This window comes from Stegodyphus dumicola, chromosome X1 (assembly GCF_044657685.1).
Source record: "Stegodyphus dumicola isolate Sdum_Otavi_A_Nest chromosome X1, ASM4465768v1".
Lineage (NCBI taxonomy): Eukaryota > Metazoa > Arthropoda > Arachnida > Araneae > Eresidae > Stegodyphus > Stegodyphus dumicola.
Genome location: NC_140780.1, coordinates 108,493,027 through 108,510,288, shown reverse-complemented (window position 1 = coordinate 108,510,288; position 17,262 = coordinate 108,493,027). Strand labels below are relative to the sequence as shown.

At 34.6% G+C, this 17,262-nt stretch overlaps 1 protein-coding gene across 1 annotated transcript in view; it reads left to right on the top strand.

Annotated features, from left to right (window-relative positions):
• LOC118185900 (A disintegrin and metalloproteinase with thrombospondin motifs 9-like) overlaps window positions 1-17,262 on the top strand; it is a 524,770-nt gene that overhangs the window by 130,225 nt on the left and 377,283 nt on the right. Inside the window, exon 2 of the mRNA XM_085807795.1 lies at window positions 3,223-3,506. Coding sequence (XP_085663921.1) covers window positions 3,223-3,506 — 284 coding nt within the window. The remainder of the gene's footprint in view (window positions 1-3,222; window positions 3,507-17,262) is intronic.

Genomic DNA, 17,262 nt, shown 5'->3' with positions numbered 1-17,262 from the left:
AAAATTTAGGATATTTGACACCATTTTCAACTTGCCTTCAAGGGTCGGTTAATATACGTAATTAAAATTATTCAAGGCTCATTTTTTCTCCTTAAATACCACTGAATGATATACATTTGTGATTTCATAACATTTTTAACAATATTTTTTTGTTAATGTAATATATTTCAAGGGTTTCAATCTTCAAACACTTAAAAAAATGTTATTAATATTCTTAAGCAGTTCAGTTACTTTAGATTTGGTTGCTTTATTCAATTATGGCAAAGCACACGAGGGCTGTCTGCCTAAAGGGAGGGATGCCTTCGTGGAGGACTTTCTAGGGAAAACTGGCTCGTATGCACGTTACACATACAGAAAACCACGAAAACGCCCATACAGCCATCCCGTTCGCGGAATTCGAACCTCGGACCGAAGCACCAGTGTTCAGAGTCTTTACCGCGGCCGAGTGGTAAAGTCGCTGAACTCTAGGCCTCTGTTACTTTAGAATCAATCTTATAATCATACAGAAAAATGCACTAAACTGGAAATTAATTTATGCAAGTCACGTTAAGATTTGGTGAGATGCTTGCTAGTACTTTCAAGAATATGAATTCTGCAAGATTTTGTGAATAAGACCTCTTGCGAAAAACCATTTTTGGGATCAATATTTTTACGTTACTTTGCATAGAAATTTTCGTCACTTAATCTGTAAACATCACAAAATTTTCTCTGAACCGATATTTTATTTTTAGTTACGCACGAATGCAAACATTTCCTCTTCAGCTTTTCTCCAGCCCCGAAATATGGTCTCCAACTTCATAATGAATTATTTTAATCAGTTTTGTCTTACGATAATTATATTTTTATTATACTGAGCATAAAACTTTCCTGTATGTAAGTTAAGAATCAGGGGATTGTATAAAAAGCCAGATTTCGAAAATTTAACAATTTTTTTTTTTAAATTTTAAAACGCCCAAACATGAACATTTGACACATTACTATAATTGAAAGCTTATGTCTGCCACCAAAATAAGGCTGGGTAAGGACTTGCAAAAATAAAGGCTGGGTAAGGACTTGTGAACATGGTGGGTAATACTGTGCGAGTATTTCGACAGTTTTTCTATTCATACGCAGATTAATCGCTTCCTTTCTGTTAAATGCAGGCAGACAAGAGTGCGGGTTCATGAAGCCAGATTAAGCAGAAATCTAAAAGAAGTATGAAATACCGTGGTCTGAATTGGTATAGTATTTAGCCACGCATTACTAAGTCATAAAACATCATGAGGTATATCAAAATTTTCATATTTAAATCAGATTACGAACTTTTTCGATTTCAAATTTTATTTTAGGTTTATAAGAAAACTCTTCATAAAAAGTTATTCTATATTTAATATTAAGATAAAAATGGGTCTTATTTTCTGTCAAACGCTAACACCTGCAGTAGTAGTTAGCTTACTTATTCAGCTTGCCTGTAAGCTGAAAAGGATGCTTAATGGTCAACATATGCAATAATAGTCAGCAATCAGTTTATTGTTCTTGTAATCTAAACTTGGAAATGACTTGCACATTAATTTCTTTACCATAAGAGCATATTTCTATGGAACACTTCAAGCAAGAATTCCACATTAATAAGGTTAATGTAATGTGAAATCACGAAATTAAGGATCATTGTCTCACGAGATTAAGGATCATTATCTCACGAGATTAAGGATGTGTGCAGATAAATGTACCTTACAGATTATAAACCACCGATATGAGATGTATTACAATTATTTTAAGAGTAGAAAAACCAGTTTGAATTTCTTCATTAATATTATATCCGAAATATAATAAATCATACATTTATAATTTGAATAACTTATTCAAATTATAAATATCTCCACTATTATATTGACCACTATTATACTCTCCATATTCTCCACTATTATATTGACTCCACCAATAACTTTCTTCTGAATATTCAATATACTTTTAAAATTAGAAGTCAGTTCCCCTTCTCATTAATGAAATAAAATCGGTTTCTTTAGCAGTGATACTTTAAAATAATGTTAAACTGCATAAGGCAAGTTGTAGTGAAACTTGGTGTACCCTTAAGTTTCAATGATATATGCTCTAGGGTTAAATTCTAGAGATTTAAAGTTTTTGGAAAGATATGCCTCCGACGTATGATAGTTATTAAGAATTATTTGCAACATAATGAAATCCATAGCAGATTTTCGCTCGGGGAAATATTTTGGAAACATATTTTTCGTTGCTGATGGACAGGACGTGATTGATCCCACCTTACATATCGGATATCATTCATTTTAACGGACGTATTTGCCTCAAAGGATGAAAATTTCTTTTTGCGGAAATTTTCGTTTTTCACGTAGTTCAAACCGCAAATTATGAAATCTGCAAATGGTCAAACTTCGTGATCCGACAAGAAGTAAAGAGGTGAAGGAATGTAAAAAAAAAAAAAAGCTAAATAATAGCAGCTTCAAACATTCACACTTTTATACATAACTACGCAAATGATCAGATGCTCAGACTTTCTAAGAAAAAAAATTAAAACTATATAAAGAAAACTGCATTTTCCGCACATGCCACTGCCAATGAATGGATAAATATGAACTTGCAAAAATTTAAAGTTATCCTGCATTATACGTCTTGAAAGATCTATCTCAGAATTATATTTGAGTATCATACATTATGTGTATTATATTTACTGAATAGAAATATTTTTTGCGATGAACAAATTTGTAACCCTCTCATGAATTATGTATACAATTTTAAATAAAATAAGGAAAACATTTACATTCATTAACGGATCTTTTTCATTTAAGCATTTTCAATCAAGTTTGAACAAGGAATCGATTAACAATCTAATGGTATTAAAAATGAAACAAAATATCGTTAACTGTTCAGTAAACATCATAAATTTTATTTTCTCTTTTAAACTTTAACTCAATCAGAATTTATCCTTAACGTTATTTAAAGGTTCAGCAATGAACTTCAGCTTCTTTCGAATTAAAACTTAAAATAATACGTGAAACAAAACTGAATCGGAGCAGGAGAGGTTAATTAAAATAGAAACCTATCAGCGTCTTTAAATATAGATGTTTAATTACCGGTGCTTTAAAACAGCATTTGCATTTTTAAGAATAAGGGTGATAGGATAAAGAACTCTTGTATAATTATGTTCAATATTCAATAAGTTTAACTTACAAATATATATTACTAAACTGAGTTTATATTTTTCAGGTGCGGTAAACCAACAGAAACTAGAAAGTGTGTTCCTCGAAACTTTAAGTGCGAAAGACTGTGTTTCCTACAGTTTTAGTGGATTCAACCGTAGTTTCATTTTACAAGTAGAACCACGTGAATATATACTTTCGCCATCTTTTCATGTGATGACTGTAAAAGAAAGTGTTACGAACTCTACGCTCCAAGTGAGCGACTCTTCTCATCTAAGAAATTGTATCTATACAGGGCGATTAAAAAATGATTTAAATTCTTCAGTGTCCCTGAATGTATGCAACGGTGTGGTAAGTATTAATATAAAAACTTTTCTTAAATTTTGGTTTTAAGGTGAACACTATTTCATAAATTATTTCGGCATTTCGAAGAAGTTGTATTTCCAGGAGAACGACAAAACAATTATGGACACCTCTCGCACTACTATAAATAAAATAAAAAAAAAATATACAGTAAATTTTCATTTCTATCTATAAAGTTTTAATTGAAATAAATAATAATTGTTATTTCGTTTCCTCGAAAAACGTGCCAGCTAGATTTTTCTTTTTACTGCCTATGTTTGATTCATCATATTAAATAGCTTAACGAATTTTAAGATGCTATCACGTATTACAATAAATGATTTTCTTAAAAACATCACGTTTGTCACTAGAATTTAAAGGTAAGGTTATTTGAATATGGAAAGCACACAAGGGATATCTGCTTAAGAAGGGATGCCTTCGCGGTGGATTTCTATGGGACACTGACTCGTGTTCACGTTATGTATGCTTAATTCCACGGAAACTAATCATTAAGCTAGCCCATTTGCTTGTAATCGAACATCCTGTACTTGGTGGTCTTCAACCCCTCGGCCGATGGTGGGACTCACTGAAAAACTGTTACAGGATTTATATTAATAGTCAAAGAGAGTCACTAAAAAACTTCAGCAAATTAAGTAAAAATAAAAGAACATCATTTCTGAAGCAAGAAATTAAAAATAAAGTAGGAGAATTATACGAATTTCATACTAAATGCTTTAAATTTTGTACAAAGTTTAATGTAATCTTGTAATGAGGAAATTTTAACGCATTTAGTGAAGTAATTTCTAAAATGTCCATGGGGCCTGACAACGGGAAGTGGTCAACTGAATTAATATTTAACCAGTGTTGGAGCCCTAGTTTATTTTTAGTTCAGTTTTATTGTGAAATAAATTTTGAAGGGAATAAGGAAAATGATATATTTTTAAATTTCTTAGTTTTGAAGTTTACAACTCGATACAGCTCACAGTTGTAGAAAAAATCCAAAATTACAAAAGAAATCAAAATAATATTACTAAAACAGGTGTTTTCGTGGTTTTCCCTGTGTGTAACGTGTATACGAGCCAGTTTCCCTTACAAATTCCTCCACGAAGGCATCCCTCCCCCTAGGCAGATGGCCCTTGAGGCTTTGCCGTAATGATATAAACCAAACATTGAATAAGACCATCAGACAAGAAGGAAATTATTAGATATGTTCTTGTTCTTAAATACGAATACTTATTTAAAATTTTTACGCAATACTGTTTGAAAATTTTTGAAAAGGCTTCCTTACTAAATTCAAGAATTTAAGGGTAGAACTACCAGTGCACCTGTAAGTACTAATAGCCTGCAGTTTGTTGCACATTGGGCAGGGAATCAGTTCATTATTTCTGCCTTATGAATATTCCGATCTTTTTATTTATTACGTGCTTCGCCCTTAGGCACTACACGTAAAGTGAGGAATGCCCCACTTTTTAAGGAAACTGGCTCGTATCCACGCTGCACATGGGGAGAAACCACGAAAACGCCATGCAGCTAGCCCGTTCGTCGGGACTCGAAACCCAGACAGAACTATTAGTGTTCAACGGCTTTTACCGCTAGGTGGGCCTGAGTATTCCGATCAGAAGTTGATTTGTTTATCCGCAGCTAGTTTTTAAAAGCAATAGACATATCTTTTCACTTATCCACTTACGTAATAAACTCTTATTTGCTAAACACTTAGCACTTATTGACACATAAGTAGGAAATGATTTAACCATATAGGCCATCAATTATTAGATTACATAGTAACTCCCCCAAACTTTGCTTTAGTTTTATTATTTTAAATGTAATATTTTTATTCTAAAGTAAACACTTCAAAACTCAAAGAAAAAAAGAAAAACATAGAAAATACTTTTGGAAATATGTTTCAGATTGAAATATTTTCACTGCTTCTTTTAATTCGTAAAAATCATGTTACAAATATACAGATCTAGAAAAACTGAATGAATATTATTTGGATATTTAACCCTTTGCGCACCAAATATGCCTCTCAAACACTAGCACTGTTAAATAATTTCCTTCAAGTTTGCCTCACAGGCAAAGCCATGGTGTGAACTTAGTTGCAGGAACTAGGACTGTTCAGCATTCTTCGCCGTGTTAGCTTCGCGAACAGTCTCGTTGTTGAAGATTCTACTGAAAGTATGCCTTTTAGACAATCCATTAATTTCTCACTATTTAATAATTCTTGTATAGCATTTAAAAAGTTTAAGCTACTTTATTAAGATAAATTTAAGACTTACGTATATTTTCTCGTCAAAGAACTATTTGAATATTGAATTGTACATAAAAATTAATTGCGTGAGAAATTCCTTGCTTCTTCATCTAGAAAATTAAGAGTATATTAACAAATATTCCTTTAATTACGAGATTTGAGAATACCCACAGCATTTACCGCGCTTAGTCTAAGGAAGCTCTGTACTGTTTTCTGTTTCAAAAAGTTCTTTTAAGTTCAAAGGTTATAATTAACCTACTAAATACTACTGAATTTATACTAACAGCACCAGTTAAGATTTTAATTAACCTACTAAATATTACTGAATTTCTACTAACAACACCAGGAGACAAAAAATAAATTTCAGTTAATCTGTCGATTTCCTGGCAGAAAGAGCGGAAAAGCAGAATCTTAAAAAGCAGTTTGTAATTTTATGTTCTATCGCGTGTACTTAACTTCTTAATTAAGAAGACATCCTTGAACTGCATGTAGAAGTTCCAGTTAGGGAACAGATACTTCCTTGTTACTTCTGCAAAATTAAAATATTGCAATAATCTCATGTTCGAGGAATTTAATTGCTGCATTTATACACCAATTTCTGGCACCCACTAGAGATGTCTATTCACCCTTTTATATCCAGCTTAGGAAAAAGGCATCAAAAACCAATGTATAGTGCAAGGACGCAATGTGGTGATACCATCAGAAGCATTTACTTTGCTAGTTTCCTTCACGATATTTAAATGACCGAGAAATATAGGTTTTTGAAACTGTCTGTCAAAACAAGACATTCTGTTTCAAAAATAAATAAATTTGCAAAAATCGTATCCAAGTTTCAAAAATGAATAAATACTGTATATATCTGCTTTACCCTTGTATGCTGTATATTTTATGCAAGTATTTTATAACTTTGAGAAAAGTGTTAAATTATAAGATAGTGAATTAAACTTGGTCATTATTCTACATTCAATTTATGGACAATTTCCTCAAGTTTCTTTTTGAAATTATTATTGTATCAATAATATAACTACATTGTGTAAAAATGTCAGGTTTGCTTTCTAGAATGAAATACATATTTTAGCTAAATATGTAGATCATGCTAAGAAGAATATATAGGAACTTAACAAACGCAGTGGTCTAAATTCAAGTAAGTCGCCTATAATACAGTAATTTGCATTCTTTAAATTTCGCATAATACGAAACCGTACTCTTTAAAAATCAAGAGTGTAAGAGCTTACGTTTTAAAACAAAAAATAAAATATTATCATGTAATATATATATATATTCCTACTCAAAACTGCGAATTTTTACTCACCATTCAAAATCGTGAATAATTTGTCAGTTATTTTAAAATAACTAACAAAATTAATTTAGAAGTCAAACAACAAAAATCAGCGTTATATTTGAAAATATAACGCTGATTTTTGTTGTTTGACTTCTAAATTAATACTTTGTTTGGCGGGTTATTGCATCTTAAATAACAAAATGTTATATCAGGTAATATGCATCTATTTAGGTTTGAAAAACAATCAACATTTTGGAAATATAGTCAAGTTCTGATAATCGTCTAGGTCTACATGGCTCAGACTTAGAGATTCATGTTTCATGGGGATTGCAAATTCATCATATAATTCTGAACATGCTCCACTCCGTTTTTTCGCTATAGAAACAAATGGCTCTTAGGCCTCTTGATTATCCTTTAATGAAGCGTTGAGAATATCTTCATTTTGTGAACTTCTGGGTTACCACATGTAATAAAAGAGCTATAAAAGCAACTCAAATTGACTTTAGAAAATTAATGGTTGTTTTTAATTTTTTTAATTGTGAAGTTATTAAAATATGTTATATATCAATTTCAGAATAAATCGTAGAAGTAGAGACTTCAGAATTTTTCATTCTGGAGAGAGAAATCTGAATTAAGAAACTGATTTAAAAAATCAGTTTCTTAATTCAGATTGTATAACAGTATTAAGCTGACATCTTCTGTTGCGCACTTTATTCCAAAATTTGAACCCGAGAAATTTCCGCTGAATTGTCATCTGAACAAAATTGAATTTATATTTACTTCAAGAATAAAAAAATATTCGAATACGTTTATAAGAATAAAGCTAAGAAAAATAAGCCACCAAAAATGTAAAATGCAATAAAAGCTGATTAGGACTGAATTAATAGAAGGGAATGAACATCTGTGCTTGAGAACATATTCTTTATCGGCATACCGTCCTAGCAACTGTATTGATGGCTTGGAGTGTCATTCGATACACATCTTCTCACCTTTGTTCCGCATATTCAGTACTTTTGACCAATCCCAGTTATACCGAGATTTTAATGCCTGTGCTTGAGCCATATCTTCGAAGCCTTCGTTCGTCCCACATTTCAGTAGGGCATTGCGAAACCGAATGTTGTTCACGCTTAATATAGAAAGCGACGCATCAGTTATGAGTAATTAATAGTTCAAGTGTAGTCCCTCCGCTAGAACTACACTGGTATGCAAGATTAAGAGAATTTGAAAATTATGCATATTTTTACGAAAAGTAATGAACCAAAGGTACCAATTATGCTGCCGAAGACTATCCAAATATTGAGACTCGAATACGTAAGTGTGCATATGAATGTCTGCAGAGCTGTGATTGTGGAGAGGATGTAAGCACACGAGGGTTTTCGGCGATTTGTGTGCTCGTACTTCTTCACGACATCCGTCGTGTTTCTTGCAAGAGTTGAGTAAATGTAGCAGGTAAAATGGTAGCCACGAACGTATTAATGATCGAATGAGATGGAAAATTGTCCCAATCACAAGCGCAGATGGCTCAAATGTGTCCAGTGTCGTCTGCAGTTTTTAGAAGTAGTTTTTGGACACTATATCCATATCGAGAAGACCTAGACAAGGTCGACCAAGATACACAACTACGAATGAGGATCCTTATTTGGCACATTTAGCTCCGCGAGACAGGTCTGCTACAGCTACACAGATCTCACGTGAGCTGTATGCTGCCACTATTACCCGAGTTCCACAGTCAACAGTTGCTCGAAAGCTTCCTGTGATAGAGCAGCATGCCAGAAGACCCGCCGTTTGCTTCCCGCTTATTGCAGCATGCAAGAGAGCGCTTTCAGCATGGCGTAGACTTGGATCAGACTGTAGTGGAGCACCATGTCATTTATAGATGTGTCAAGATTCAGCCTAGACATTGATTCTTGGCGTACCTGTGTCTGAAGAGAGCCTGGAACATGGTGTTAACCTTCCCTGATCAGCGGAAAGGATCATTACGGAGGTGGTTGGTTGGTTGACTTTTAATGGCACAAAACCTTGAAGGTTATGCGCCAGACGAGTGGCGAATAAAATCCAAAATGCACAAACACACTGTATCAGATGAATTATTGAAATATTACGGAGGTGGAGGTGTAATGGTATGGACAGACATTGTGTTGTAAGACCGCACACTCCTGCATGTGTTTGACAGAGGCTTGATGACTGCTATGAGTTTAGAGAAGAGATCTTAGAGCTTTGTGTTAGACTGCTCAGAGAAACAGTTGGTTCTGGGCTCTTGTTAATGGACGACAACGCTCGCCCACATAGGGCTCAGCTGATCGACTAACGCCTGAGGATATTCGGTTCATAGATTGGCCAGCTAGAACTCTTGACCATAACCCTATACAAATTACCTTGTTGAACGAGTAGAATCGATTGCCAGAAAGACTCCTCAGCTGCCTTCTATCAAATATGTCGTGACGCTGCGCGAGCTTTCTGGTTGTGAGAGGGCACCACACCCCATATTACTGATTTTCAAATCGATATCACAACTTCGATTTTGGACGTCCCTGTACAATGACCTTTCTTAAAAATCTTGCATACTTAAAATGTCTTTTGAATGGTATATATCTTTCTGTGTTATAAATGCATATTCATACCAAATTTTTTTAAAATCTGTGTTCTAGTTTTCAGAAATTCGATATAATGGGCAAATTCTCTTAATTTTGCACGTGAGTATATCAAGCTCCTCAACAGTTTTGTTAGAGAATATCTGGGGGGAGGTCCTAGGGTCTCCCACTTATTTTTCCCTCGCACCAACTTGTCGCGGGTATTTTGAATGATTCGAACCCAACAATGCAGCAGCTAGATACACTTACCTTTACACCGATCAGGGTGGCCATCAGTATGCAGGATGTTAGAGGCCTATCTTAGCTGGCGTGTTCTCCATATCTCTCACTAGCTGAAGGTCAGTGGTTACACAGGGAATAGCCCATCACCTCCAGATAAATCGGGATACTGATTTCTGCATGTTTATACCTCAAAATTGCCCGAAATTTTAATCGTTTCATCTTTCCATAAGCCCCACACGTAGCCGACTGCTTAAGACTGCTGAATACGGATAATTAGATTCCAGTTCGAACCCAGGCAAACGAGGTGGTTGCATGGGAGATTCTTTTGCTCTTTTCATGTGTAACTTTGAATAAGACATTTTCTCTTAGAAAGCCCTCGAAAATGCATCACGGCTTTTAGGAAGATAGCCCTAGTGTGTTTTACAGTAAGCTAATCTCACCCCATCCTTCCATTATAACAGTTTTAAAAGAAATGTAATTCAGCTAACTGCTTTCCTTCATTGTATAGCAATTTTTTAAAGCCAACAGTGTATTTTCAATACTTGCGTTTTATACTTACATAGACTGTCTTTCTTTCCCCAAAGTAAATAAGGTATGCGTATTAATGTTTTCATTGTGCGTTTTGGACTGCAGTATTTGTGCTGCTTCAATGGGCAGTTTCCATATACGTCCTCTTCATTGTTCTTGATTTATTTCAAGCCTATCCATGGGGTTTAAATGGAGATAGCAGACCATTGGGTCGTAATATTGCAAAAAGAATGAAATAATTGGCACATGCTTTTAACTGAAATTTTAAGGAATTACAGACGAGTGAGAAATATGGTGCTTAAGAGTTATAAATTTACTCATTTCGTTAAAATTTTTACGTCAAACAGAAGCGACAAAAACATTGTAAATAAAAAGCAGCATCTAACTTACACAGATATTTCTGGGATTTTAATATATTTTTCAAACAGTGTTTCTACTATAGATTCATCAGAAAACTTTACCAGTCAAACATTCCTCTGATATGAATATCTGAATGAATAAAAACAATAACGTAGCAATTTGTGTAAGTTAAGTCATAATCAGAATTCTTTAAAAAGTTCCTTATGATCATACTTTTTTTTTCAATTTTTGATTATAAAATTACCTGAGCAGCTTCGGTTAGGTTAGGTTATTTAATTACGGCAAAACCTCGAGGGCTATCTGCCTAAGGGAAGGGATGTCTTCGTGGATGAATTTCTGAAGGAAACTGGATCGTATACACGTTACATCTGAGCAGCTTCAGTAGAGTCAATATAAGGGTGAAACCTTGCAAGAAATATAGAACCTGTTTTTGGAGAGTTGCTAAACGATAAGTTGTGTAGTTTGTATTGTACCGTGAATTTAGTCGTATCCGACCTGTTGCCGGAACAACTTTATTTCGAAGTACGTCCTTGATGTATTCCTCTTTCCAGAAGAATGGAGAATTTTCATGAACTTTTCCTTCCCCCTTATTGCATATACTGCTAAAATGAGTAGAGCCTCTTTTTTTTTATTTATTTTTTAATTCTAGATACTCAGGACAAAGAAATGTGAATATCGTTACTTTATTGCATAAATTACCGTAAGCAAGATATTTAAATTTTTATTGACATTAAAAGTTTAATAGCGAGTTCTAAAACCTACATATAATAAAATTAGAGTAATCTAGAATTATTTATCGAGTGGGCAACATAATTTTTGAGTGAGAAATAAACATGATTAAAAGTTGCTATTTGTTACAGAACCAAATATTAATTGTCTGATTTTTTCTTGATTAATACTACGGAATATCAGCGTAATAGAATATATATGGTGCCCAGTAATGAAGCCTAAAATTTAGTTGTACTCACAAGGAAACTGTGGTAGATTATAATCCATTCAAGAGCCGAATGAATCTTTTCCGTTATAGGATAACACACGCCAAACAACTTTCGCTAGAAAGATAGATGCTCCAACTTGATACTTACTGCAAGAAAACGTTTTCGCTATCAGTTCATTTCTACTATGATAATTTTTTTCTAAGCATGAGAAATACAACTGTTGGGTTAGAAATTTCAATAAACAATGAATGACACTTTTAAAGCACTTCATTGACAATATTTACGGTGAAAAGAACTAAACATTAAATTGAACAGAGACGAATAGGGCATTTTGCCGGATGTATATTTCTGTAGTGTTTGGATGGACTGAATTATCGCAAAGCACGCGAGGAATATTTGCCTAAGGGGAAGGCACGATTTGGAGATCGTTCCAAGAGAAACTGGCATTACACACGCAGAAAACATGAAAACTCATGAAAGCACACTCGAGTTATCTGTCTAAGAGAAAGGATCTCTTCTTGGAGGACTTTTAAGGAAAATTGGCTCGAATACGCGTTACACATAAGGAAAATCGCGAAAACGCCCATGCAGCCAGCCGTTTTCTAAAACGATCGGAGAACATCGCAGAATGCTATTTTAATCGCAGATTAAATCCGTTTGCAAAAAAGGTTGCTAGTACGAGATTTCAGTCGGTTTCCTCCTTATGTGAAACGTAAGTATGAAGCTGCCGGAGATAGATCACTATCGCGTTCTTCAGCGTAATAAAATAACTGACTGGGATAATAGAGCAAACGTGTGGCCATAAGTTCATACAATTATGTGTCCAAATTAAATTATAGTTAAAAACAGTGCAAGGCTAATTCATTCTGAAACGGTAAAACAGTTTCATTACAGATGCATTTTACTGCTCATAACAGCTGGTTTTGGCGTAGGCAATGCGAATACGAGCCAGTTTCCCTAAGAAAGATTTATGCTTTGGCAGATTTAATCGCCCAAATAATTATAAAACTACTAGATTTTTAAACCAATTCTATTAGGTGAGGAATTTTATTTGATGAAACTTTATAAAGAGGAAAGTATTGAAGGCAGAAAGAAGTACGTCTTCAGAATATGTTTCCGTAGAAAATTCTCCAGGGGAAAAAAAACAGAGCTACACTTTCATTAGCTGTGGAAACTATACTGATAAAGAGATGATATTTAATACTATTATTTAAAGTTAGGTTATCTGAATATGGGAAAGCACATGAGAACTATCTATCTAAGGAGATGAACACCATCGTGGAATATTTTCTAAAGGAAACTGTTATTCACACGGGGGAAAACACGAAAACCAGTCATGCAGCCAGCTGGGTGAACAACCATTGTGGAATATTTTCTAGTGGAAACTCAGATTCACACGGGGAAAAAACACGAAAACCAATCATGCAGCCAAGTCACTCGCGTAAGTTCGAGATAGGGTCGAAGTACCAATATTCAGCGTTCCTTAACCACTCGAAGGCTCACCAGCGGCTGAGCGGTAAAGTCGCTGAACACTGGTAGTTCGCTCCGAGGCTAGAATCCCGCGAACGGGCTGGCTGCATGATCGCTTTCGCGGTTTTACCCATGCGTAACATGTATACGAACCAAATCGCCTTAGAAATTCCTCCACGAAAGCATCTCTCCCCTTAGGCAGATAGTCCTCGAGGCTTTGTCGTAATCACATAAACCAAAACTTAACCACCCGACTGTTAGTGCAAATAATTAAAAACTCCCGAGTATGTAAACTTTTTAGTGGATATAAGCAATATGAATGCTGTAAATGCAGAATTCTTAAACTTGCCTTCCAGATTTAAGAATTTTATCAAATCAAATATTTTACTGGAGAACGACATAAGGAAGCTGTTTTTTCTGTATTAATAGGATAGAACCGCGAAATATTTGCAGTCGTCTCCCTCAGCCGATTCGAACAGCTGAACAGGTTTCTTTATAGCTCACCTTAGCTACCCTTTAATTTTTGCCATAATAATTTATCAGGATTCATTGATGAACCCAATGGCATTAGGACTGCTTGTGGCTTAGAATGAAAGTATAATCATTGAAAAGAGAATTCTGAAAACTTTAATGCAAGAACTCCACTTTTGTGTACCTAACAAAAATAAACATATTTTTTTAACCATAATGCACCAGCTCCTTTATGAGATCTAGATTTAATATTCAATAATTTTATGAGTACTTTTAACTGCATGCTTGTTCTTTAGGCCCATATATGCATAGAACCTGGCAACTAATTTAAGATTATAACCGTATTTCTTAAAATACTTTTCAGCTGTCACTGATTTTCTAATGGCTTAAAAGTGATCACATAATAGTTCGGATTTGCTCCTACTATTCTAAAGCATTTTTTGTTCAATGGCAGACTCTTGGTTTTGCTTAATTCATTAAGGGAAACACGCAAGATTATTTGCTACCGATAGTGATATGAAGAGGACTTTCTAAGATAAAATTAAAAATTCATATTCACTTTACAAATGCAGATAAACACGAAAATCCTCTTGCAACACGGCTGGGCTGTTAAAGCACCAGAAATCGAATCTGTAAAGAAGTGTTTCATGGCCTGTCGTAAGATGTGTCACCAGTTTGAGTAACGTAGTTGATAATCTTTCAGATTTCAACAGAAATTTTCTTTCAGATTCCCAGAGAAGGGAGAAAGACTTTGTAGTATTATAATTTTGAAATCAAAGAGAAAATGCTACTGCTATGATTTATATTGAATACCATTATGTACCACATCATTTGCAGTTTGTACCTTATCTGGCCTGCTAATACTATGTACAAAACATACTTTGTCATTATGTACTAAACATTGCAGGACTTACTATCTCAGATAAGCGTGCTGTTAGTTTTCTTGACATCAGCGTAGGGAAATAAAAAAAAAATAACGAAAAATTTGCGCTTGCGAGGCGATAATGGATTCTAAAGAAGAGGCTTGTTATAAAGAAGAGGCTATGGTTATTGCTACTCAAGGGTAGCAAAACGAGTTTTATAAACCATTACATACATTTTCCTCATCTTAACGTTGCAGCAGGAAATTTATTTACAATAGCTCCCTGTAGTACATTTTGCTGAGGTTTCAAAATCGATTTTTATTGTAACTAGCAAAATAGGTCTTCCAACCTTTAATTTTTTCTGAAAACATATCTACTCATCCAGAAATTCAAAATAGTAAAGAAAACTAGCTGATAATATTCTATAAATAGGCAGTTAAAATCTAAGAGACATCTGACAATATAGCACTATCTGCAACTTTCAAAACGCAATTTTCAAAATATCCAAGTCGCCAAGTTAATCGATTCACGCAATGAAATATGAAATAATGAACGAAGATGTAAAAAGTAAAAGGCACATAGTTTAGCTCTAAATAAATGCACAGTAACTTAAAATAGAAACGCATTTTCCTTACGAATTAGTTTTAAGTGCATAATGACAAATTAAGCTTTTAGATAAAATATTGAAATTTTTGGAAATAAAGTCAAAATAGATTTTACTGTTCTGTATTCCTAGATGAGTAGATTTCGATATATTTGGAGAAAATTTTAGATTTTAAGGCCAGCAGACTATCCTTGTAGATAATTTAGATCTATTCTATAAAAATCAAAGTTTAAGCAATTTGTTTTAGTTAGTGACCAACTTTTCCGACAAGGAAATCCTCTCAGTTCACGATTTCAACATTAATATGGGCCCTACCAGCAGGCGAGCGGTAAAGTGGCTCAACACTGGTAGTTCGACCCGGGGCTCGAATCTCAGCAAAAGTGTTGGTTACATGGGCGTTTCCGTGGTTTTCGCATGTGAAATGTAGATACGAGCCAGTTTCCCCTTGAAAGTCCTCCACGGGCATCTCTTTCTTTAGCAGGTAAGATTATGTACGTCACCATATTCAGTTAAAATACTTTATGATCTTCCAAGTGGATTGTTCAAGGTGATAGAATTCCATGAGATGAATTCCGAGTATCTTACTTTTCCCGACTTCAGCATTTCACGAGAAATTGCCGATATAGAGATTTTAAATGCAAATATGTTTTGCAAAGGATACGCTCTAAGACAATTATGTTTTATCAATGATTTCAGGTTAGGTCGGTTACTTATTGCGAAGCACTGAGGGCTATTTGCAGCTAGGATTGGATTGGATTATTGTAATTTGGCACAAAACCTGTCAAGGTTATCTGCGCCAGACAAATGGTAACAATGCAATTAGTCATTTGTAAAAATTCCAGCTTAGGTAAAAAGAGACAGATTACAATCTATGATAAAAGCTGATATCTTTTAAAAACAGGTTAAAGTCTATTATAAAAGCCAATATCTTTTAAAACAAATTACGATGATGTGTTTTTCCAATTAAATTTCCTAAGTCCAGTTCTGAACAATTAAAATGTTTTTGGCGAAAATAATTAAAACTCTGGCATTCCACCAAGATGTGATGGACTGTCAGGTCTGCACTGCAGTTTGGGCAGCTGGGATTCTCTTCTCCCTTCAGATGATAATCATGGGTCAGGCGACAATGGCCAATTCTCAGTCGAGTCAAGAGGACATCCTCCCTTCTATTAGCCATACATGGCCAGTATCCAATGGTGGGTTTTACATTTCTCAGCTTGTTATATACTTTGTCATCCCATTGCTTCTGCCATTTGCTGAGAATTTTGCTTTTGACAAACCCTTTGGTGTCTGCTAGTGGAATCTGAAGATTGTACATTGTGGTTGCAGTTTTAGCTGCAATATCCGCCAATTCATTCCCCTTAATGGCAACGTGTCCAGGGATCCACGAATAAAGATATCTGCAGAGAAATGTCTTCACGAAAGAATTTCTTATGGTAACGGACTTGAACACCTTGCACATAGAGATATCGAAAATATCATGCAGCCAGTCTATTTAGTTGCTGGAAGTCAGATCCGAAACGCAGTTCTAGTGCGCGTTTGGGAAATAACAAGTTCAGAGATTTCGAACCTGAACCCAAGAGTATACCAGTGTTGTGTCTACCATGCCTTCCTGGGGAGAGCGCGAGGAAGGTTTATTCTTCATCCAGAAAATTGTCTGATTTAAGTTAGAAATGCGAAAAACTTCTCAATTTATTCACTCAGCCTGTTCCTACATAATATACAAGTATTTGTTACGTAGTCAAAAGCCAGCAAAAATGCAGATTTTAACAAAAGTCCTTTCCGACCGATCGTTTCCGACCAACATGATTTACTTAATTGAACAGCGAATAATTTGCACGATTTCTTGAGGATTGCTGGATATCATAGATTCAGCTTCAACAAATTACGAATTTCCTCATTTCACATTATGCAGATTTTAAGAAATGTCGGAGATTTCAATCAAGAAAAGATAACTACGCGAATGAAGTGGGTATGGAAAGGCTACGCATGGCTTGGAACTTCTTGTGCTACATTGAAAGCAGTTATAGAATTTCATCGTACTTAATATAGAGCTCTATAGCTTTTAGCTCAGCCGTATTATCTTAAAATATGCAGCGCTCCGACGCTCGTTGATCCTTCATAATTTTATTCAGTGAAACGCAAATTTCATTTCCATGATTATTTACTTGTGGTACCTTGGAAAATT